Raw genomic sequence first — 23,124 nt, 5'->3', positions numbered from 1 at the left:
GTTATGCTATTAGGTGTATTTCTGGTGTTGGAATCTTCTCAAGGTTTATACTTTCTTTTGAGACAGGACCTTTAACCTGCTACATATCTCAGACTGGCCTTGAAGTTCTTCTGCCTCAGCCTCCTGAGTGCTAAAATTAAAGGTGTCTATCACCATGCCTGGGATGCGTTTTATAATTTGATCCAGATCAAATTGAAAATCCTAGAAGAAATAAATAGCTTGATTTATTTTTGCTATCCTATTATTTTGTTGTGATTTTCTTTTTAGTATTAAATTCTTAGGACTTAGAAATATTATTGCTAGCAATAAAGTTCTTTTTAATCTCAATATTGATCTCAGCATGTCTACTTATTTGTATCTATCACTACCCTTCCAGGGCAAAAAGCTTTTTCCATGTTAAAGTTTAAAAGAACCTTACTTCCAGAAGATTCCATGCTGAGGGCTTGCTATAGTAGGATATTACACATTTAATTTTCCATGTCTTAAAATAATCAGAAATTACATTTGATGTGTATGATTGTTCTAGATGTAGAACATGTACTTTTCATATAGAATTATCTAGTCATCTTCAAGATTTCAAATGGAGCTTCTGCCCCCATATAGGAATTTATTTTTCTCCTTCCTTCCTTCCTTCTTTCCTCCCTTGTTTTTTCCCTTTCTTTCTTTCTTTCTTTCTTTCTTTCTTTCTTTCTTTCTTTCTTCCTTTTTTGGGGGGAGAGACTGTCTAACTAGTTTGCTCAGGTTAGACTTGCACGCACACATACACACACACACACACACACACACACACACACACACACATACACCATACACACACACATACACACACACACGCATGTACTAGATTATTTGAATTCTGCTTTCTAGAATACTATTACTATATACAATCTTTTATTGCAAAATGAATATTTATAGAGACCATATATATGGCCAGTGTTGTACACTTTTGTGTGTGTGTGTGTTTGTAGTAATTTTGCATGAATGGTTTTAACAACTTTTTCTTTCTGAATGTTATTAGGGAACAATGTTGCAAGCTATTGAAAGATACATGAAGCAGGCCATTGTGGACAAAGTCTCCAGTGTATCCAGTTCAGCACTTGTATCTTCCCTAGTAAGTGATGAGGCAGCTGTATACATGGTCTAGTTTCTAGTTAAAAATACATTATCACTATTGTTCTCTCAGGAGAGAAACAGCTAAAAATGTGTTTACATCCTGTTACTTTATTCAACTGTGTTTTATTTGGAAGAACACTGAATAATTTTAATGGGCAATAAAACTTGAACTTTGCATGTTTGGAAGCTTTGGCGACCTAAGACTTGTGTAGCTACTGAAGGTGTTGAGTAAGATAAGAGCACTAATGAGCAGGGAAGAAATAGCGCTGGGTTTTACATTCTTCCTTGTGCCCCATATGTTTACCTTTTGCCTCTTTGTCCGTAGCTCCCCTTGGTTTCCTGGATCTGTCTGTGTCCTGTAAGGTCTCCCTTACCACTTTTGAAATTCCTTGCAAGAAGTAACCTTTTATTTCAATAATAGCTTTTTTTCCCTTTCATCAAAACAAAATTATTCATTATAACTTTACATATTGCATATAATTAAAATCAGAAAATATAGGACTTGGAAGACTGCTTGGTTGATGAATTGCTTGCCAGTAAGCATGAAGACTTGAGTTAAGGTCTCAGAACTCACATACAAAGATACACATGGGGCACATGCTTGTAACCCCAGCTCTAGGGAGGTGAAGACAGGCAGATCCCTGAAGCTCACCAGCTAGCTAGCCTAGAATATTGTCAGGTCCAGGTCCCAGTGAGAGATCTTGCTTGAAAAAAACAAGTTTGACCTTAACCTCTGTACTGTGCACACCCATCCCCATGGACAAACATACCTACCCACATTTTACACATGCATAGAAATCATTAGAGCAGTGAAATCACAGGCTGCCTAGTTCTAGGGTGTCATGGGTCAGGTTTTAGTTCAAGGAGTATGTTGTACTCTATCTCTTTCTTCCAGGGAAACTTCCTGGAAGTAAACTTTTTATTAACATTATTTAAATGGCATTCTCTTTGGTGCTTTTGTTTTTTCCCTTTTGTTGCTTTCTTTTGCTTACCTCTTCCAGCTCACAAAGCTTTAGGTGTCTATTACTTTGCAAAGAGATTCTGAAGAAAAAAAATTTACAGTTTATAGTTGCCCTAGGATGGAGACATTGTAGACTTAAAAAGCAGCACTATTTTCAGTATTTGGGAAATGTCTTTTAGTAATGTTACAAGAAATTTAACTCATGTTTCTAATGTCTAATGATCATGCATTATATATTCTTTCTTTTTAATTAGCACATGATGAAGATAAGCTATGACGTGGTTAAACGATGGATAAATGAGGCTCAAGAAGCTGCATCAAGTGACAATATCATGGTGCAGGTACTACCTTTGAATCTTGTCATCTTATTTTTCAGGACAAAGTATTAATTATCCAGCATTAAAAGCAATGTTTAATATATTAATCCACTTATTAGTTATAGTATCAATTGTGTATCTTACTAATTTTGATTATTTTCATCAGCTTTCAAGTGACTAGTAAAAGATAGATGATCTCCAGTAGGAGTTTTCAGGGGAGACCCTCCTTTCAGTAGTAGATAGACATGCTTATTTCAAAGGAATTCGCAAAACATTCCAGTCTTTTATTTGAAAATAATTGGTGTAAAAGGAAACTTTGTTTCTTAGGCACTAATGATAGATATTGTAAAAATAGTAAACCATTTTTACTGTATAAAACAATAAGACATTTTATCAAAAAGATCTTAAGATATTTATTAGGCAATTCTTATCAAAAGGAATGTGATCAAATTTTTAACTGGTGGTTTTATGTGAAATCCCTGTATATGTTTGAGAAAGTTTTAATATTTACAACTTCTTATGTTAGCATATTTAATAGTATGAAAGCCAGTCACTTTTCTATTTGAAGATATCTTTTGGCCAAATTCAGATCATTGTATTTTTACATACACTCTCCTAGCCTACTTTAGGAGATTAACCCTTTGCTAAGGTGATGGCAGATTTAAAGCCACTTGATGATCTTGGACTAGGCACAGTGGCATGTGCTTATAGTCACAGCACTCAGGAGACTGAACTAGGAGGACCACTTGAGATCATGAGTTGGAGAGCAGCCTGTTTATGAATAAATCAGTGTATCTGTGATGTAATGCTGACAGAACCCTTAGGTCTGAGGGTGTGAGCCAGTGTTGAATCCACTAGATCCATCTTCAGGTTGCATGCAACCTTTTCTTACTTGTCTGCTTTGAATTTACAACTTCTTTTAGCATTCCCTGTGTTTAATTCCATATTAAAAGAGACTGCATTTTGTGTGTTTTACTTGCTTGTCTGTCTTTGAAAAATCTTTTGTCTAGTTCCATGCAGTTGTCCTTCCTTTAGGTGACTTGTCACCTTCCTCAGCTCATGGTGTACTTTTCTTGTTCTTAGTACCATGCGTTGGGAGTGCTTTATCACCTTAGGAAGAATGATCGGCTAGCAGTCTCCAAGATGTTAAATAAGTTCACCAAATGTGGTCTCAAATCACAGTTTGCATACTGTATGCTGATTCGAATTGCTAGTCGCTTACTGAAAGAAAGTGAGGATGGGTAAGTCTCCTAAACTGAGTTGGTTTCAGTTTACAAGTTAATGTACCTTAGAATTTATTTCCTTTATGAATATTTTAGGGAAGCGCTGACTTTACAGATGAGTTTGATGTTTTCCAAATTAAAAAGCAGTTGTGGTAACACATTTTTTACATGTATGTATGTATGTATGTATGTATGTGCATATATATGTGTATATATAGTGATTGTTAGTAATATATCTTACAAACTGATACTGAACAAAAATTTACTATAGATCATAAGTTATACAGATGATTGGACATGATGGCTAGGAGGGACATTAAGAATCATCTTGTATATCTTAATCATCTTGTATATCTTGTATTTTTATAAGAGAGAATGTTGAAATACTAAATTGAATGATTTGCCCAAGGTTGCTTGCATAAGCGTGAGTGACACCATAGCGGTCCTAGAGGCTTAGAGGGAGGACAGGAAGATGGTAGGGAGCTTTCAAAGTATAGCAGGCTTGGAGCAAAGAAGCATCATCATCCCTAATGGCTATGGCTTTTCTTTTTTAACTTACAGACAGGATCTCTCCAAGTTGGCCTCTGTTGCCTCAGCCTCTGTAATGCTGGATATGAACTACTACCTGGCCAGTTAAAGCTTAATTTTAAAATAGATTTCTCATTTGATCTATTAACACCAAGATCTCTATACTAGTTGAGTATCAAATCATTGTTGAGAAGGAAAGCCTAATAATCTGTATTTCAGGTCAGTAGTGAATATAGCATGCTGAATTTGATTAAAACCAAAACAGCTGAGCCCTAGATTAGCTAGTGGCTTCTCTTAACAGAAAGAACTTGCTATTTTCTTGTTTTAAGTATCATTTTATATCAGTCTATACTATACTTGTATAAGCAGTACTTGTATTTAATAGTCAAAGTGGACAAAGAGATAAGAGTTTGACTTTAATGAAGATAGAGTATTAGGAAACAGATTTCCTGATGACTTGCGTGTTGAAGTTAGTTAACAGTGACTTTAGTAACAGTTTCACCATAGGGTACCTTGTCTGATTATGGTAGATGGCATTTTTTCATGCAAGGGCTTTTTGGTAGTTGAGACTGACTTTACAGCTTTTGTAACTTTTGGAACCAGGTCTAGTAATCTGACAGGATCCCATTCTTTTAACTTTAAAGACATGTTTAAACATCATAGATAGAATTGTTATGTTTTCAGATGTGACATATCTGGCTAGAATTTGATCCTGGAGGTAACTGGTTCTTGTGACTTAAACCACTTAACATCTCTAGAACTTAGTTTCCTTAACTGTGAAGTAATTGATCTGTTAGAATTATTGTAATGCTTTAAGTAATGTACATTGACAGTAGACAAATTACTAAAGAGCAAAGTATTATCCTTGACCACATCTAATGTAGTTTACACACAAACCTTTTGTAACAACCTAAAACCAAGGCTAATAGTGTTATGTGGCAGTGAGTCTTTAAACATCTGGCAATACAAGCCTGTGGCTACAGGCTTCAAAGTGAAGAGGCTATTTCTGATGCTTATCATATTACCTCTCTGTTGTGTGACAAAACTTTTCTAATGAGACACAACACACACATCTATTCACCCTGATAGAGAACTCAGGACAGACCAAAATACAGATACCACCAAAGTCCAATTTGGTGAATGAATGAGTTTTACAAGATTATGGGTGGGAGTTTACTTACAGGAGCAGAAATGACTCAAAGACAGCTGCGTCATTAGGCCCACACCAGCATGGCTGGCAACTCACAAAAGCTGGGAAACCTGAAACACATTGCATAGGCTGAAGACAGCTCAACAGGTTGGAGAATGTCCTTTGCAAGTGACTCTAGGTCCAGGCAGTGGTGGCACATGCCTTTAGTACCAGTACTCGGGAGGCAGAGGCAGGTGGATCTCTGTGAGTTCGAGGCCAGCCTGGTCTACAGAGCAAGTGCCAGGATAGGCTCCAAAGCCACAGAGAAACCCTGTCTCAAAACAAAACAAACAAAAAACAAAGCAAATGACTTTGGTCTAAATCTTTTCTAAGCATCTCTGCTGGTCTTTCTTCCAGGCGACTGGTTGGTCTCAGATACTTGTTTGTAGCATTTCTTCTCCGAGAGTCTTCTTTGTAGCTCTGTACTTAATCTGGCAGAGAGTGGGCCTAGTGAATCTGGTTAGTTTTAGGAAGTTCCTAAAGCCATTTTGAGTTATTTATCTTCCTGCTTAAGGAGCTTCCCTGCAGGATGGAATGTTTCAATATTGGAGGAGACTGTTATACAACGTTCCACCCCTCATTTTGGCCCTTATATTCTTCCCATTTTCTTTTCTATAAAGATCTCTGAGCCTTGGAGGGGATGACTATAGATCTCCACTATGGCTAAGAAATAGGCCACCACCATGTTGGAATAGTAGTCACTTGTTCTCAGGAGTTTCACCAGTGGTTATGAGTTGAGGTTGACAACAGTGATCTATAAACACACTTGTTTAGATGGCAGTTCAACAGGCACATCACATCCATCTAGAAAAACCATAGGACTTGCTTCCTTATTGGGACCTATGACCTATCTAGCTATGTATTTTTGTCCTGGCTTACAGTATCAAGACGTGCATTTCCTTTTGTGGAGTGGGTCTTAAATCAATTGGAAGGCTTTGGTGTTATCCACAGTAGCCAAGCTGCTATTGCACAAGCAGTCTCACTCTACCTAGCATATTGGTATTGCAACACCTAAGGTCTGTAGCCAAGCAGCAATGTTGGTGACGTTCAAGACGTTCAAGTACTGAGTATTTCCCGATCACCCTAGTTTCTTGTACCAGATATTGTTAGGTCGCCATCTTTATGTTGGGTCACAGATTTACTTTCTTTTCCTATTAAAGGTTGGATCCTTGAGGAGTCTTCTATTGCTTTTACCATGTTCTCCTCTTCACTTTCTGAACCTTCCCATGGCTCTGTGATCCCGCAAAGAGTGTTTGCACATGAATCTAGCTTGTCCTCTTTTCCCCCTGGCCTCCAAACCTTAAGCAGTGAGCCCAAAACCTCCCTCTTGTTTTCTTGTTTATCTGATTTACTTGCCCAATCAGAGGCCAACGCAGAGAATGCAAGTCACACCCCTCTTTCTTGTTGCACTTGCTCTTTACACAGACAACTTCTTCCTGTATAGCTGCCATCTTGGCTTCAAATGCATTTCTAATTTCACACAACAGGTCAGGCAACATCAGCTGCTGTTGGGACAGTCTCAACCCTACAAGACTGTAAAATTTCCTCTCAACCTTAAACTGTTTTCAGGGCATCTCTATATTCACTCATAGTTGCACTCAGGAAGCAGGGGCACAGGGATCTCTGAATTCAAAGCCAGTCTGACCTACAAAGTTCCAGGACAATCAGAACTACATAGAGAGACCCAGTCTCAAACAAACAAACAGCAGCTCTAAAGTAACTGGGGCACGTGGTCAGGTAGTCTCAGCAACAGCCCTACTCTCTGGAATCAGTTATTTTCCTTATTGCTTATTTCTATGACAAATCAGCTTACCATGATAGTGGGGGTGTTCCAGCTGTGGCAGCAGGAGCGTCAGCAGCCGTAAACATTCCTTCCAAGGTCAGGAAGCAGACACAGCGGGATCGCTGATGTCCGCTCACACTCTCCTTGCTACCCTTTTACTCAATTGGGAACCCCAGCCTACATTCAGGCTAGGTCTTCTCTCCACAGTTAAACCTCTCTGAAACACCCTCACGGACATGCCCAGAGGTGTGATCTAGCTCCCATCAAGCTGACAGTGATGAAGAGCCATTAGAGAACCCTTACTCTGGCAGGCTGTACTCTCTCTGGGTCCCATCTCTTTGGCTCACTCTCACTCCGCGAGTTCACTAGCTCCTGTATCTGCAGTTGACTGACTCTCACTCCGCGAGTTCACTAGCTCCTGTATCTGCAGTTGGCTCACTCTCACTCGGCGAGTTCACTAGCTCCTGTATCTGCAGTTGGCTCACTCTCACTCGGCGAGTTCACTAGCTCCTGTATCTGCAGTTGACTGACTCTCACTCTGCGAGTTCACTAGCTCCTGTATCTGCAGTTGACCCTCACCTCTTCAGCATTCACTTTGCCCCCTTTCCTTTCCTCTTTCCGAGTCACACTGCAGACACTGCAGGCTATGACATTTTCCCCTAGGCTTCAAATATTCTACTCATTTTCCCCTCATTTTCTTCCTATATTTCAGCTTCGGTAGTTTCCACTGAGCTGTCTTCAAACTCTCTAATCTCTTTCCTAAAGCAAATAATTTACTACTGAGCCCTTTCAAATACATTTTTATTCCTGATACTATACTTTCATTCATTTTTTTTTTCAAGTCTCCACTGGTTTGTGAAATTTCTTACCCATTTATACACTTTGTCCACTAAATCTTTAAACATTTTTAAAATAGTTGCTTTACATTTTTTGTAAGTTCAAGTGTGTAAGAGAGTGTGAGAGTGTATGTGTATGTAGGTGCATGTTCATGTGTGAAGCAGCCACAGAACAACTTCAGGTATCATTGTGGCATCTGTCGATTCTGTTGAGACAGTGTCCCTCACTGTCCTGGATTAGGACATACGTACACGGATTAGGAAAGGCTTTGGTGATACAGCTCAGCTGTCTGAGTCATTTCTGCTCCTATAAGTAACCTCCCACCCCTACTACTGGAAGTTTGGTTCAGTACAGAGCACTTGTCTAGCATACATGAAGTCCGGTTTCAGTTTAGTGCCATCAGAAAAAAGAAAATAAGCCAGGCAGTGGTGGCGCATATCTTTAATCCCAGCACTCAGGAGGTAGAGGCAGGTGGCTTTCTATGAGTTTGGGGCCAGCCTGGTCTACAGAGTGAGTTCCAGGACAGCCAAGGCTACACAGAGAAATTCTTTCTCAAAAAACCGAAAACTAAAACCCCAAACTAAAACAAAATCAAAAAGCAGAAAGAAAAGAAAATAGTAATTATTTTTGAGGTAGTGTTTATGAGGTAGCGTGAAGTTGCTTCTGGAGTTCTTGAAATACTTATTTTTCTTATCATACTAATCTTGTAATAATTCCCTTAAGAATTACGTGCTGTATTATGAATTGTTACATAACAAATTAGTCTAAAGTTTGCCAGACTAAGATAACATCAAACAATAAACATTTATTTTTCCAAACAAATTCTGTGGCCTTTTCTTTTTCTTCCTTATTTGTTGTCCATCTGTTTTTTGAGGTAGGGCCTTATGTTAGCCCAGTTTGGCCTTGAACTGACTATGCAACCCAGAATGGCCTTGAATTACTGATTCACTTGCCTCTTCCTCCCAAAGTACCACAGTAGTATTTCATCATACTCAGCAAGCTACTAGGCGATTGGGGTCTTTCTTGCAGTTGCAGTCAGGATAATTGTTTGGGCTACAATCATCTTGGAGGCTGAAAATTTGGCTTATAAATTATTTTACTGGTGTTCTGTTGGCAGAGCTATTTCAGTTCTTTGCCGTGTATGCGTCTGGTATTGCGTGAGTGTCTTCAGCTCTGACATCCTTCACAACAAGAGGAAAAAAGTGCATACTTTTTTTTCCTGGCCTAATCTTAAACATGCTAATGTTTCTGTTGCATAGAGAGGCTGGCCATATTAAAGGATAAAAACAGGTAGAGGGATGCAAGAATCAGTGGGGACTATTGTCGAGTTTGACTACCATGTTAGTTGTGGGCTGCCATAGCAAAATGCTTCAAACTGAAGGCTTACATGATGTGTTCCCTGCTGTACATACCCGAGTAGTTTACCCACAAGTTCCCTGAGATTCTCCTGTATTTGCTTCCTATCTTGCCTTAGGACCACCAGGATTACTGAGGGTGCTACTGTGCCTGACTTTATGTGTAGTCTACAGATCCAAACTCAGGTCCTTACTCTTACCCACAAGTCATCTCCCAGCCCAGAAGTTGGTATTTCTAACCCAAAGTTTTTCAGTGTTGAGATGTCTATGCATGTTCTCATGGGTGAGTGCATGTGCATGCAGTTAGGGCATGTACACATATTCATGTAGAGGCCAGAAATTTATATCAGATTTCTCCCTTGATTGATTTCTAATACTGAGACAGAATCACTCACTGAGCCCAGAGCTTACTAATTCACCTAGTCTAGTCAGCCAGCTTCCCTGGGGCATTCCCTGCCTCAGTCTCCAGAACCTGGATTACAGGCCAGCTGATACTCCCATACAGCTTTTATGAAAGTCTTGGAGATCTGAACTTTGGTCTTCATACTTGGTCACACACACTTTATCCACTGAAGGTTGTTAGCAGGAAAGATAAAGTGTTGCACATAAGCAGGGGCCAAGATAGAAGTGTCAGTGTATTTGATAGCCCTTGCTGTGTGGAAAATTGGCCTCGGACTTTTTAAAATAAGCATTTCTTTCACAGTTGCCATTATCAAGGAAATGGTGGCAACTTAGCTGTCTGGTTTTGATATGTGGTACCTTGTGAGTGTACAGTCATGGTCAGGCCTGCAGTCATCTGTCAGTAGAGGATCCACTCATGTTTTACTAACATGTGTTGGCAAGCCTCACTTTCTTCCTGACTATTGGCCAGATGTTTCACTTGTCCACCTTTGAGAGCTTTTCATTGGCTGTCCAGTGTCCACTTAGCATAACACAGCTAAGTGTTGGAAACTGCAGTGTTTGTAACCTAATCTCACTTTTCTTATATCCTCCTGATGCAATAATGTGAAAGGAAACTACACAGGATTTGAATAGTCAGCAGTGTGTATTTGGTGAGCCCATCTTTGTGAAATGGCTCAGAAGTTGAGGATACTGGCTGTTCTTCCCGTGGACTAAGTTTTAACTCCCAGCACCCACATGGAAGCTCACAAATGTCTATAATGCTAGTTCCAGGGGATCTGACACTCTCACACAGACATAAGTTCAGGCAAAACACTAATACACATTAAAAAAATAAAAAGTAATCATTAAAAATGATAGGATAAAAAATGATAAGGTACATATAGATTTTGTAAAACTTAGTTGTATACATATTATATGTATAGGACTGAGCGATTACATACATTAGGAAATATATTATTTTTAGTGCTCTGACATGCTTTATGTATGTTACTTGGTTATAACTATTGATATCCAGAAGAAAAACTAATATGACATTTAAAGCTCTCGTTGCTTTTCTTTATATTTTTAACTCCCTCTAGATCCATTCCTAAACTCTGAAATTGTTTCATCTTGTTCTGAACATTTTATTGATAGACTCATGTTCCATTGTGTGTGTGTATGTGTTTCACTTAGAATTTTATTATAAGAGTCTCACTTGGTTTTTATTTATAGCTATTCATTTAGACATATTTCCTTCGTCACTTCCCAGCTCATTCTTCTAAGAATGAGTATCTGGATTGTTTTCTGTTTTGGCACTTATGAATAAAGCTGCTCTAAATAGCTTCCTTCTCACACTGCTCATTTTTCCATTTTTGTTGCTATAAAAATATATATAGATGATCCTCAATTTATGACAGTTTGACTTGGAATTTTTCTTTTTTTAACTTTATGGCAGGTGACCAATACAAATGGGGTAACCCTTTCCCCAGGCCTTCAATAGGTGATAGTGAACAGCAACAGCAGCAGTGAACCATAGCTTCTAGCATGCAGGATGACGGCGGAGAAATACACTTCAGGTGTGATGTGCTACGAAGCTATAATGTTTGGCAGATAGGCGTAAAAGGACTTCTGAGTTACATTATCTTCATTTATAATTGTAAGTTAAGGAGCATCTATAGCTAAGACAAAGAAATCTGTTCGAAGAGATGTTGGATTTAGCTCGGTTCTAGAGGCTGGGAAGGCAAGAGCCTGCTAATGCTGGCATTTGCTCAGCATCTGGAAGCATTCTTGCTGCCTCACACAGTGAGACAGAGGAGAGGTGTCACTAGAGGTATCTTCTCTTACAACATTACTCTTGTCATATGGCTCAACCCCCATGATGCCATCTAATCCTAATAACCTCCCAAAGGTACCATTCTAAATAGCATTAACATATGGATTTGAGGGTTAAGTTTTCAATGCTTGAACAGCTAAGGAACATATTCAACCACAACAGTTTCCATAGCCCTATTTTCATGGTTAAGCACACACTTCTTTACACTATGTAAGAAAATGTGGTAAAATGAGATAATTGTCATATATACCTCTGCACTTTATAAATAACACTGGACTGTTTTTCCAAAATGGTAGTTTCAACACACATTCCATGGAGAAGGAATATTTTCTGAAGCTGATACTTGGGATTGTAAAAGTTCTAAGTGAAGAAGGACCTTACATAGTTTTGTGAGATGTAGCTTATAGACCAGAACGCTTGCTTTTGAAAAAGTAGAGTTTAGTGTTTTAGTATAGTCTGAAAGTTAGCTCACCATTACAAAGAGGTCCTAATTCAATTGACAACTACTCTTCATTCTTCATTTCCTCTGCCCCAGCAAGCTGGAAAACATTTATTCTTTATGTTTTTCAATCTCATTTATGGGATATTGCCCATAAATGGAGTCATACACTACACAGCCTCTTGTTTCTGGCTTATTTTTCTCAGTGAAGTATGTCAATATACTTCTGTATTGTGGAAGTGTCAGTCTTCCTTTTTAATTGATGAATACTGTTTATTCCATTATATAAATGTACTAAAATTCATTTATCCATTTATTCAGGAACATTTGGATATTATGAAGAATGCTATTTTACATTCTGGAAGTTTTTTTTTGTTTCTCTCTCTCTCTCTCTCTCTCTCTCTCTCTCTCTCTCTCTCTCTGTGTGTGTGTGTGTGTGTGTGTGTGTGTGTGTGTGTGTGTGTGTGTATTTGTAACTGTAAGGAGTATGGTTTTTCCGCCCACTGCCTGGCCTTGTCCTGCTGCCGCGCCAGTCCCAGTTAACACACAGAGACTCTGTATTTGATATAATGCTGTTGGCCCGGTATTAGTTTCTTATCGGCTAGCTCTGTCTTATTAACCAATTTCTGCTGATCTATATATTTTCATGTGGTCTTCTCTTACTGGGGAGCCGGCCAGCATTCTGATTTCTCCAGACTCTCCATCTTGACCCCTCCTTACTACTTCCTCTTTCCTCCTTGTCTCCTAGTCCCTCCTATCTTGCTTTCCTATTGGCCAATAGTGCTTTATTCATTAAACCAGTATGAGAAACATATATACATAATGATATCTCCCATCATCTCCTCTTTTCTGTTTAAATAAAAAGAAGGGTTTTAACCTTAACATAATAAAATATATAACACAACAGTTATCAAATAAGAATCACAGTTAACAATATTTAGTCCATTAACATTTAGCAAGATTAAAAAACTATTCTATCATCTATCCTAAATTTGTGAGTCTAAAGTCCTATATGTAACTTAGCTATATGTAACTTATCTTTAAGCTTAACTAAGGAAAACTATAACCATAACTATCTGTCTTCAACTCCTTCAAAGACCACAGAAGGATAGTATATAAACTCTAGAAATGACAGAGACATCTTGCCTTGTCAGTCACCTGAAGTTCTTCTGTAATCTTTCATCTTCAACCCATAGGCCATAGTGTATCTAGCAGACTCTTTAGCAAAGTAGGAAACTTTAAACTGTCTTCTTGTATTGGCAGTTGGTCAGTCTTTTTTCTCTGTGTCCTACAGACTGTCTGGCAGACTCTTCCATGAAGCAGGAACTCTGCAGCAATGTCCATCTTGAATCAGCAGTCACTTTTCTGTGGGTCCTGAATGACTTTATATAGCATAAAGTCAAACAGTCCAGATAAGAGCATTATCTTGTCCAAATGGCTAGTCTTGACATATTGGAAGTAAACTCCATAATGCGTTTCTTCGATGTCCATCTTCCTTTCTGACGTAGGTGATGTTGCTAGGAGCAGTTGTGCCTCGTTGTCAAGAAAAACCCTAAACCATTTTAAATGCCATATTCTGTAGGTCTTTGAAAGGTTTGAAGAATGCCTATTTATCTCAAATACATGTCTGTATATCTAGAAATCCTAACTCAACTAGCTATAAGTTTTGACTATGAACTAAATTATACATTATACATTACATTTTTAAATGAGCTATATAAACACAATACCTAAACAAAAGGAGAATATACACCTCACAAAATTGACCTTAAATTGTATCAATTAATGAAAATCCATTCCAAAGCATTCATATCTATACCATAATCCCCTTTTTACCTTTAAAAAGAGATTGGTTGTGGACATTAACCATTTATAAGCAAGCCCAGTTAAATGAAAACAAACATTTATAAACAATATTTGGGAATTTGGGTGTCATTCTTTCCAAACTACTTCCTGCTGATAGGGGGCGCTGTCATCGGGGAATCATAAGAAGATGCAGAAATCCTGGCTGTAGTCTGCAAGGCTGCCTTGTTCAAGCTGTTTTGAATGTTGGATCACCAGGAACCCTGTTTCAGGGGGTCTGGCTTGCTCAAACCACATTAGTCTGGAAGGAATCCACAGCTTTTTATTTTCTGTGGAAACAAAAATAGAAATCCTTTTCCCCAGTAACTTGTCCTTAGACTTAAATTTTTGAATCAAAGCATTTTTAAAATATATAAATTGAATTAATCCAGCAGTATTTCCTTTAACAGTTGTTTCTTCAGCAGTCAAATGATATAAAGACAATATAATGCCATATAGTATCCATACTCTCTCCATCTTTATGTGACGTTTTTATTACTCTTGTTTCTTTTACTTCTATTTTTTTTTTTTTTTTTTTTTTTTTTTTGAGACAGGGTTTCTCTGTGTAACTCTTATCTGTCCTGAAATTCACTCTGCATACCAGGTTTACTTTGAAATCACAAGAGATCTGCTTGCCTCTGTCTCCCGAGTGCTGGGATTAAAGGCCTGTGCCACCACATCCATCTCCTCTTTGTCTTTTTAAAACCATTTTATTTTTTTTTCCATGTCTACATATATTTTAAAACACACTGTAAACTTTTAGCGCTTTTTCTTAATGTGAATCTGTCTTTACTGTAAATCTTTATCTTTGTCTGGCCACAAGTCTTTATCTGTTAAACAACAACATTGCTAAAATGGAAGTCATAGTTGTTTCAGCCACGGTTTACCAAAGATGGTGGCGGCTATTTTACTGCTAGCACTGAGAGCTGTGGTCATTGTCTTGGTCTATGCTGCCATGCAACAGCATGTTGCCGGCTAGGAGATGTGGTCACTGCCATTGCCAGCTCTCATACACACCAATAAATTGTTAGCAGAGTTTCTTAAAAGCCTTGCGGTTTTTTGCCGCTTATGCTGAGTCAGGAATCTCCTCTTAAAGGAGCCACGCAAATATCTGCTTGTCTCTCGCAAAGCAGAGTCCAACTGAGAAAAATGCTGCTACCAAGAAACCTTGCTTGTCTCTGTTCTTTTGTTTCTAAAACCCTTTTTTAAGCGTTTGTTAAATTTTAAGTGGAAGTTCTTATTAGCCATGTGGGTGCCATTTGTAAGGAGTAAGGTTTTTCCTCTCGCCGCCTGGTCTTGTCCCGCCGCCACGCCAGCCCCAATTAACACACAGAGACTCTGTATTTGATATAATGCTGTTGGCCAGGTACTAGTTTCTTAATGGCTAGCTCTGTCTTAAGTATTAACCCATTTCTATGTATTTCCACATGGTCTTACCAGTGAGAGGCGGCTGGCGGTTCTGCCTTCCCCAGACTCTCCATCTTGACTCCTCCTTACTACTTCCTCTTTCCTTCTTGTCTCCTAGGCCCGCCTATCTTGCTTTCCTATTGGCTAACAGTGCTTTATTCATTAACCAGTATGAGAAACATATTTACAGAATGACATCTCCCATCATCTCTTTTCTGTACTACAATTCGTTTATCCATTTATTCAGGAACATTTGGATTGTGTCCCCTTTGGGATATTATGAAGAATGCTATTTTACATTCTGGAAGTTTTTTGTTTTTCTTTGTGTGTGTGTGTGTATGTGTGTGTGTGTGTGTGTGTGTGTGCCAATTTGTAACCTTGGAGGAAGTAAGTTACTGGGGCATACTTTTGAAGGTCCTGGTCCATAGTCCCATTTTCACTCTCTGCTTCCTGACTCCCTCATACACATCCTGCCATAATTTTCTTCTAGAGTATATGGGACCAAGTAGACTGTTCTCTCTAAAACTGTAAGCCACAATAATTATTTCCTTTTTGTTGGGTATATTAGTCATAATGATGGTAATATAGATTAATAGTTGGACCATTGTTTTGTAAAATGCTATTTATTCATTATTAAGTTTACATTTTTGTTGTTGTGGTTTTGATGTGTAATTTTGACAGTGTTTTTAATGTTTTGCTTTATTAACAAATTTTATGTATGTACGTGATACATTCTGGTTAACTCTCCAACACCCTTTCTTATTTCCTTGCTACTCCTGTCAGCCTTCTTTCTTATTTATAAGTCTCTTTCCCATATTCATGACTTTTTGTTTTGTTTTTGTCTTCCACAGAGGTTAGCTAGGGCTGTTTCTATGACCATGGGTTTGCAACTATCCATTAGAATAGTGGACTCACCCATGGGTATGCAGACAACTGAACACTATCCCAGATTCTGTGTTAGTTGCCAATAATTCAGAAGTGGTAGGGGCTCCCTCCCAACTCATAGCCAACTGTTAGGAGAGCATGATGTGTAGGTCCAGTGACTGTAGACTCAACTGCCATGAATTGGAGATTTTCATGGACTTGTTATGCTTGGAAGATGGTATTTCTTACTGTTCTCCCTATCTCCTATCTTCTCACTCTTAGATTCTTTCTGCCCCTCTTTTGCAGTGTTCCCTGAACCTTGGGGAGTAATATAAATGCCTTATTTAGGTCTGAGTCCTCAAATGTTCTTAGCATTTTATGTGGCCATGGATCTCTTCATTCACCTACATTCACTGCTAGGAAAGGCTTCTCTGAATCTGAGAGTAGCCTTATCAGTGGATGTAAACAGATATTTAAAAGGTGATTTGGTTCTCTTGACACTCTGTTTCTGAGTTTACTGTCCATTTGGATTTCTTTAATATGGAAACACCTGTTTTTTGAATATTGCCCAATGATTTATATTATCACCTGATCTTCCCATTGAGTTTTAGGAATTCTTAATATATAATAATAGAAGTTCTTGCTTGATTATAAATATTGCAGATACTTTAGATTGACTGTTCTTTTCCCGAAATCTTTGATGAACAGAAAGAACTACTTACATATAAGACAATTTAAATTTATTGGTATTTTATTGAAAGAATGGTGTTATTGTTGTATTACTTGAACCCCAAGTTCATAAATATATTTTCTGTGTTATTTCAAGCATTATAGTTTTAACTTTATTGTTAATTAATTGTAGTTTTACTTTTCATGCTTTGGGTCTGTATCCTACCTGAATTTGTTTTCTCGGTATGATATAAAGTAGCAACTTAATTTTCCCTCTCATCTGAAAGCCAGTAGACTGAGTGTCATTTGTTGTCATGAATCTGTGTTCACTGCTATGTAATGTCAGTTTTACTCTGACAGCTAGATTGCCTTACATGCTTTGGTCAATTTCTGGGCTCCTGTTTCCCACTGCAGTCAGTTACAGTACCTGAGCCACCACCATACTGACTTTAATAGCATTACAAAAGTGTAGGTATATGCCAGAGTCAAATCTTTCGTTCTTCTGTACAAGAGTTTTTTCAGGTCTTGTTTTTCTGTCTGTGTCTGTATAATCTGAACACGGATTACTTATCTTTCTTTTCAGAGGAGTTTGTTTATTCTTATGAGACTAGCATCATTATAACAATCAGGAGTTCTAAACTGGTTTGTTAATCAGCTTTTCATCATTGAGATTAACATCTGTAAACAAAAGAAAGATTTACCTTGGCTCTTGTTTTAGGATGTTTGAGTCTATGGTTGTGTTGCTTCTGGGCCCATGCATGGTAAGACAGAGCATTTATTTAGAATGCCCAGCCATTGAGATTTTTTACCAACTGTCTGGGGTAAACAACCCAAGTGTCACAGTAACTGAAACACATGGGAGTAAGAACATGCATGTATCATAATTTAGAAGTAAAGTGTGGTAGGCACATGTGATGGAAAAACTGTCTCAGTTCATGGTGATAACAGTCAGTCATACAGAAAGGGGACAGAACAATATACACCTTTCAAAGGCTTACCCTACTGATTTACTTCCTCCAATAAGTCCCACCATCCTAGTAGTTCATTCATTCACTGTGAGCTCAGTTAGTGCCCTCAGTCACCTCTCAGTAATCAGGGATAGAGCATGAGCCTTCCCATGATCTTTTTGTGGGGACACTTTACTTCTAAAATTTTCACTTGTGATCTATTGATTTACTTTCAGAAAGCCATGGCAGAAATCAAATGTGATGCCCAATTTGCTATGACATTTAAAAAACGCAAACCAAGCACAAGTGGCCAAGTAGGACTCATAAATCCAACAGCTATAACATGTGTTGAAGGACTGAATGTGTTACATGTGTTACAGAACTGAATGAAGTAATACTAGATGCTCTGGCCTCTCTGTTGCCTATTTGTTTTAGCTCAGTGTACAGAAGAGAGAGGAGAGGAAAAGAGAGAAAAGAAGAAAGGAGTTGGACATAGTGGCACTCTAAACAATAATCCCAGCACTTGGGAGGGTGGCTAACCTGACTACATATCAAGAGCATGTCTCAAAAAAATGAAAACAAATTATATACAAACAATTTTACAGTTTTTCAGTAAGTGAAGTTAATGTTTTACCTAAACAAAGATTTTACAAGAAACATTTTAAAGGTTTCATCTCACCATTAATTAGAAACACACATCAAAATAAAATACAATTTTCAGATATATTGGCAAAATATGTTATACTTCATAGTATCAAATATTAGCTAGAATGTGAATATTCTCAACATTGCTGGGAGTTTAAAAGAGAACTTTGGAATTTGCATGCCTATTAAAAAGTAAAAGCACATACATTGCTTGTTTGTCATCCAGAAGTTTCTCTTCAAGAATTCATCAGAGGAATACTTGTACACATGCACAAGAAACAAGATGTCAGTTCCTATATTATTTATAATGTTTGAATTTTCAGAGCTATCTTTAATATACAGCCAACAAAAAATTGTACAGAAAATGTAGTTATAAGAAAAATACTGCCTCATAGGAAAAAAAAACATGGTAAAGTAAATGTGAAGACTAGATCATTTCTGTAAAAGAAAAACTCTCTCTCTCTCTCTCTCTCTCTCTCTCTCTCACACACACACACACACACACACACTAGTCTCTTGTGGTACATATATGTATATGTGTAGGACTGTTGGAAGTGTAAGATGAGATAAACCCTTTCTTCCCCAAATTGCTTTTGGTCAGTATTTTATCACAGCAATAAGAAGCAAACCAGGACAGTATCTAGGATATTGGAAACTGTTTTAGGGATACTGCTTCTTTCTTGAATGATGTTTTTAATATAGTAGAATTTATGATAGGTAATATTAAAAGTAGGGATTGCATTGAATTTATTCACTATTAAAATGAAAGCTGGGTGTGATAGCTTGTGCCTGTACCAGCACTCAGGCAGAAGAGGCAAGAGGAGTTTAAGTCTGGAGCCTCTTGGGCTACAGAGTGAGACCTTTTCTTAAGAACTACCTCAACTTTAATCTCAGCCTTGGGAGGCAGAGGCACATAGATCTCTGTAAGTTTGAGACCATCCTGGTCTACAAAATAGCCAAGGCTACAGAAAGAAATCCTGTCTTGAAAAACAAAATAAACAAAAACAAAAAAGAACTACCTCCCACAAAAGAAATTAAAAGAAATTTGTAGTGTTGTTATATGAGAACATATGGTTAAGAACTATTATAAATTATACAGTTGATTGACAGAAATCAGAACCCATAATGGAGAGAGAGCCCCAAGCCTAGACACTGTTATCTAATCACCACACATGCACAGCACGTTCATTTATTCTCCCCCCTTATGTTATACACACACACAGCCAGTTGAGGTCATGTTCCCCTCTAGTAGTTATATTTCTACTGTGCATAAAGATAACTATCGATGCTCAAGTATAAATCTTTGTGTGAACATATTATGTTCTATTTTGGGGGAAGATTCCTGGACTATAGGCTGTTGTTGATTTTTAGAGATGCTGAAGAAGAATTTGCAAAGTTGCATACTATTTCACATGCCTTTGAGGATACTGGTGCTCCCTGTCTTCATCAGTGTGTGATGTTGTCTGTTTTCAAACTCCTAGATTGCTGTCACTGGGTATCCCTGGAGCTGTCTGTCTCCGCCTCCTGAGTGATGGGATCCTAGATGGACCTGTCTGCCTGGTGCTACTATTTTAATAGACATTCTAGTAGCTATATGGAAATCACTTTCCTAATTACTAATACTTATTTTCTCTTCAGGTGTTTATTTGCTTTACTCCTTCCTCTTTTGCTGTTACTAAGTAGAGCTTGTTTAGATCTCTTACCCATCTTTTAACAGAAATGTTGCATTTGGAAGGCTTCCTTACCCATTCTGGATACAAGTCCTTAAAAAAAAAAAACAAACTACAGATAACAAAACTTGACAAAATTTCATAAGAAATCTATAGATAAGTACATCTGGTATTACCCCCCCCCCCAATTTTAACAAATACTTTTACATGGCCTATTGTTTGTTTTTGCTTTCTTATTTTAACATTTTGATGAAATTTGTTTTATCACCTTTCTCTTTGAGAGATTGTGCTTTGGATGCTGTATGTAATAATGGCCTAGTTCAAGATTACATTAACTTCCTCAATGTATTTTTGTTTGTTTGTTTGGTTAGTTTGTTTGTTTGTTTTTTGTTTTTCGAGGCAGGGGTTCTCTAACTTTGGAGCCTGTCCTGGAACGAGCTCTTGTAAACCGTGCTGGCCCCTGGAGCTCTCAGAGACCCTCCTGCCTCTGCCTCCTGAGTGCTAGGGTTAAAGATGCGCCCCCCCTCAATGTATTTGTATAGCAGCACAGTGTTAATAGTTTAGTTTGCAACCTTTAAGTCTGAGTTAAGTTCTGCATATGCTCATATAATGGTGTGTGTTCATTTAAAAATAGATGCATACCGATTTTCCCAGCGCCAACTAGTAAAAACTCATCTTTTCCCCTTTCAATTGTCTCCTTTTGGAAAATCAGCTGACCATGTGATGAAACACCCAGTTTTGTTCATTTGTCTTGGTTGCTCAAGATTTATAAAAGTTGTGAATTTGAAAAATGTTTTCCAGAATTCTTTGCTTATATACATTTTGGAATGAGATTTGAATTACTACAACAAATCACTGCTGGTATTTTGATAGGATTTGCATCGAATGGAACAATGAATGTATTTTAAATAAATCCATGTGGGAATATTGCCATCTTGATGATAAGTAGTTTTAGAGCATGGTCATGGTCCTTTTCTTCATTTAGAAAGACTTTAGTTTTCAGTTTAAAATTGTGATGATTTTATTAAAACCATTTAAAAGTATGTTTTTATTTTGTGTGCATATAGAATTCAGAGAGGACAACTCACAGGAGTTGGTACTCATATTCCTTCATGAGGATCCTGGGGACTCAAACTCAGACTTGAAAGCAAGTGCCTTAACCAACTGAGCCATCTCATGGGCCCCAAACTTTGCTCTTCGCTTTTGCTATTATGAATGGAGTTGTTTGGTTCCTTTCACTTTTGGATTTCTTTTTGCAGCACCTTGAAATACTGTTGTTTCTTATGTCGGTCTTACAGACTATAAACATACTACACTCCTAGCTACTGCTCTCTTGCTCTTTTGCTCTCTATCTCCTCTCTCTCTCTCTCTTTCTCTTTCTCTCTCTCCCCCACTCTCTGCATCTGTGCACTACTTTGGATTGTCTGTGTACATAATTACGTCACCTGTAAACAAATATGGTTTCACTTCTTTGTTTCTAGACTAGCTTCTGTATTTTGGGCTTTGTCTTTTTCACTGGTTCAAGCTTTCAGTGCAGTAATAAATAGAAATGCTGAAAGAAGGCTTCGTTGTCTGACTGCCGTTCTACAGGGAAATTATTAAGTTTGATGGTTGTTGTAGATCTTTGAAGATCTTCTTTATCCAATTGAGGTCATCTTCCTCTCATTGTTTGCTTTATTATTTTTGTTTGTAATAGTAAATGTGTATTAATGTAACATTTGACTTTTTTCTAATAGCCAATTTGTTTTACTGTGATTACTATATTTTATCCTACATGTAATAGTGCATTGTGTAATATGTATTTATTATTTATTTGCTATGAATGAGTGTGCAAGTACCTGTACAATACTGACTTAGATTCATCCTAAGACACACTCAGCAGTAGTGTTACTTTGAGGAACCACCATATTGATTTCCATAATGGCTGTACTGATTTACAATCCCACCATTTGTTTCTGGTGTAACTATTGTGATTGGGGGAGATAAAAGTTCAGTGTCATTTCATTTGCATATCACTGGTTATATCAGTTTCCTGGCTCTGTCACACATCATGTACATTTGCAATCGAACCTCCGTAGCAGGCTTTTTCTTCTGGGCCATCAACCAGCTCCCAAATTATGACTGGAGACTTAATATTAGTTGTGAGTGCTTGGCCTAGTGTAGGCTCATTTCTGGCTAGCTTTTTAAAATTAACCTGTTTCTCTTTACCTACCCTTTTGCCTCAGGGCCTTTTTACTTTTCCTTCCTTTGTTCTATTCCCCCTCCCTTTCCCTCTCCCTCCCCCCCCCTCCGTCCTCTCCCTCCTTTCCTCCTAATTTTCTATGTCTTTCTTTACTGCTGTCTCTGTCTGACTGGTGGCTGCCTGGCTTCTGTCCCACATGTGTCCCTCCTTTTCTCCCTGTTCTCTTCATCTTCTCTTCCTCTTGTTCTTTTTGAACCTAGATTTCTTCTCTTCTTTTATTCTTGCTGCCCGGCAGCCTCACCTGTCCCTCCCTCTCCTGCCTAGCTATTGGCCATTTGGTTTTTATTAGACCAGTTAGGTGCCTTAGGAAGGCAAGGTGTGACAGCAACATATCTTTTCATAATTAAACAACTGCAGCAGAACAAAGGCCACACTCTTTACATTGTTTAACAAAGGTAGCAGAAACAAATGCGATACCCCTTTACATAGTTAAAGTAATAACTTCACAGCATAAACAAGTGTCACACATCTTTTGTAGTTAAATATTCCACAACCAATCTCCTTGATTAATCTTTCAGTACAGTCACCGCTTTCCCCAAATCTCTGGTTTTTAATTAGTTATAATCTTTCATAGTTAGAGATTTATTTAATTATTTATATGTAGCTTCCTTTAGTACTTTGAACTTGTTTATATCAATTGACTCAAAGTGTTTGCCTAGTAAGTCTAATATCTCGGCTTCCTCAAGAATAATTGCTGGTGACTACTTTTTTTCTTGTGTTTACTGTTTCTTTGTATCCTCATGATTTTGGGGGGGTAGGAGAATAATTGTGTAGTTTTCAGATTTTCCGTTTTTAATGTGCTACGTCATATAAATTGATTTGGCTGATGTTAACCCAGTTCTTTGAGGCTGCTGCCACTCACTGGTTCAGGGTTATGA

The 23,124-nt window shown here is 37.9% G+C and overlaps 1 protein-coding gene across 2 annotated transcripts in view; it reads left to right on the top strand.

Annotated features, from left to right (window-relative positions):
* The window catches only part of Copg2 (COPI coat complex subunit gamma 2), a 106,726-nt gene that overhangs the window by 35,650 nt on the left and 47,952 nt on the right, over nt 1–23,124 (top strand). For both annotated transcript variants that reach the window (XM_051175856.1, XM_051175855.1), the window contains 3 exons: nt 1,019–1,111; nt 2,329–2,415; nt 3,475–3,632. In XM_051175856.1, coding sequence (XP_051031813.1) covers nt 1,019–1,111; nt 2,329–2,415; nt 3,475–3,632 — 338 coding nt within the window. The remainder of the gene's footprint in view (nt 1–1,018; nt 1,112–2,328; nt 2,416–3,474; nt 3,633–23,124) is intronic.

The sequence above is a fragment of the Phodopus roborovskii genome, unplaced genomic scaffold (assembly GCF_943737965.1).
Source record: "Phodopus roborovskii unplaced genomic scaffold, PHOROB, whole genome shotgun sequence".
Taxonomy (NCBI): domain Eukaryota; kingdom Metazoa; phylum Chordata; class Mammalia; order Rodentia; family Cricetidae; genus Phodopus; species Phodopus roborovskii.
The sequence above is the reverse complement of the archived record's forward strand: the minus strand, read 5'-3'. Positions and strand labels throughout refer to the sequence as shown.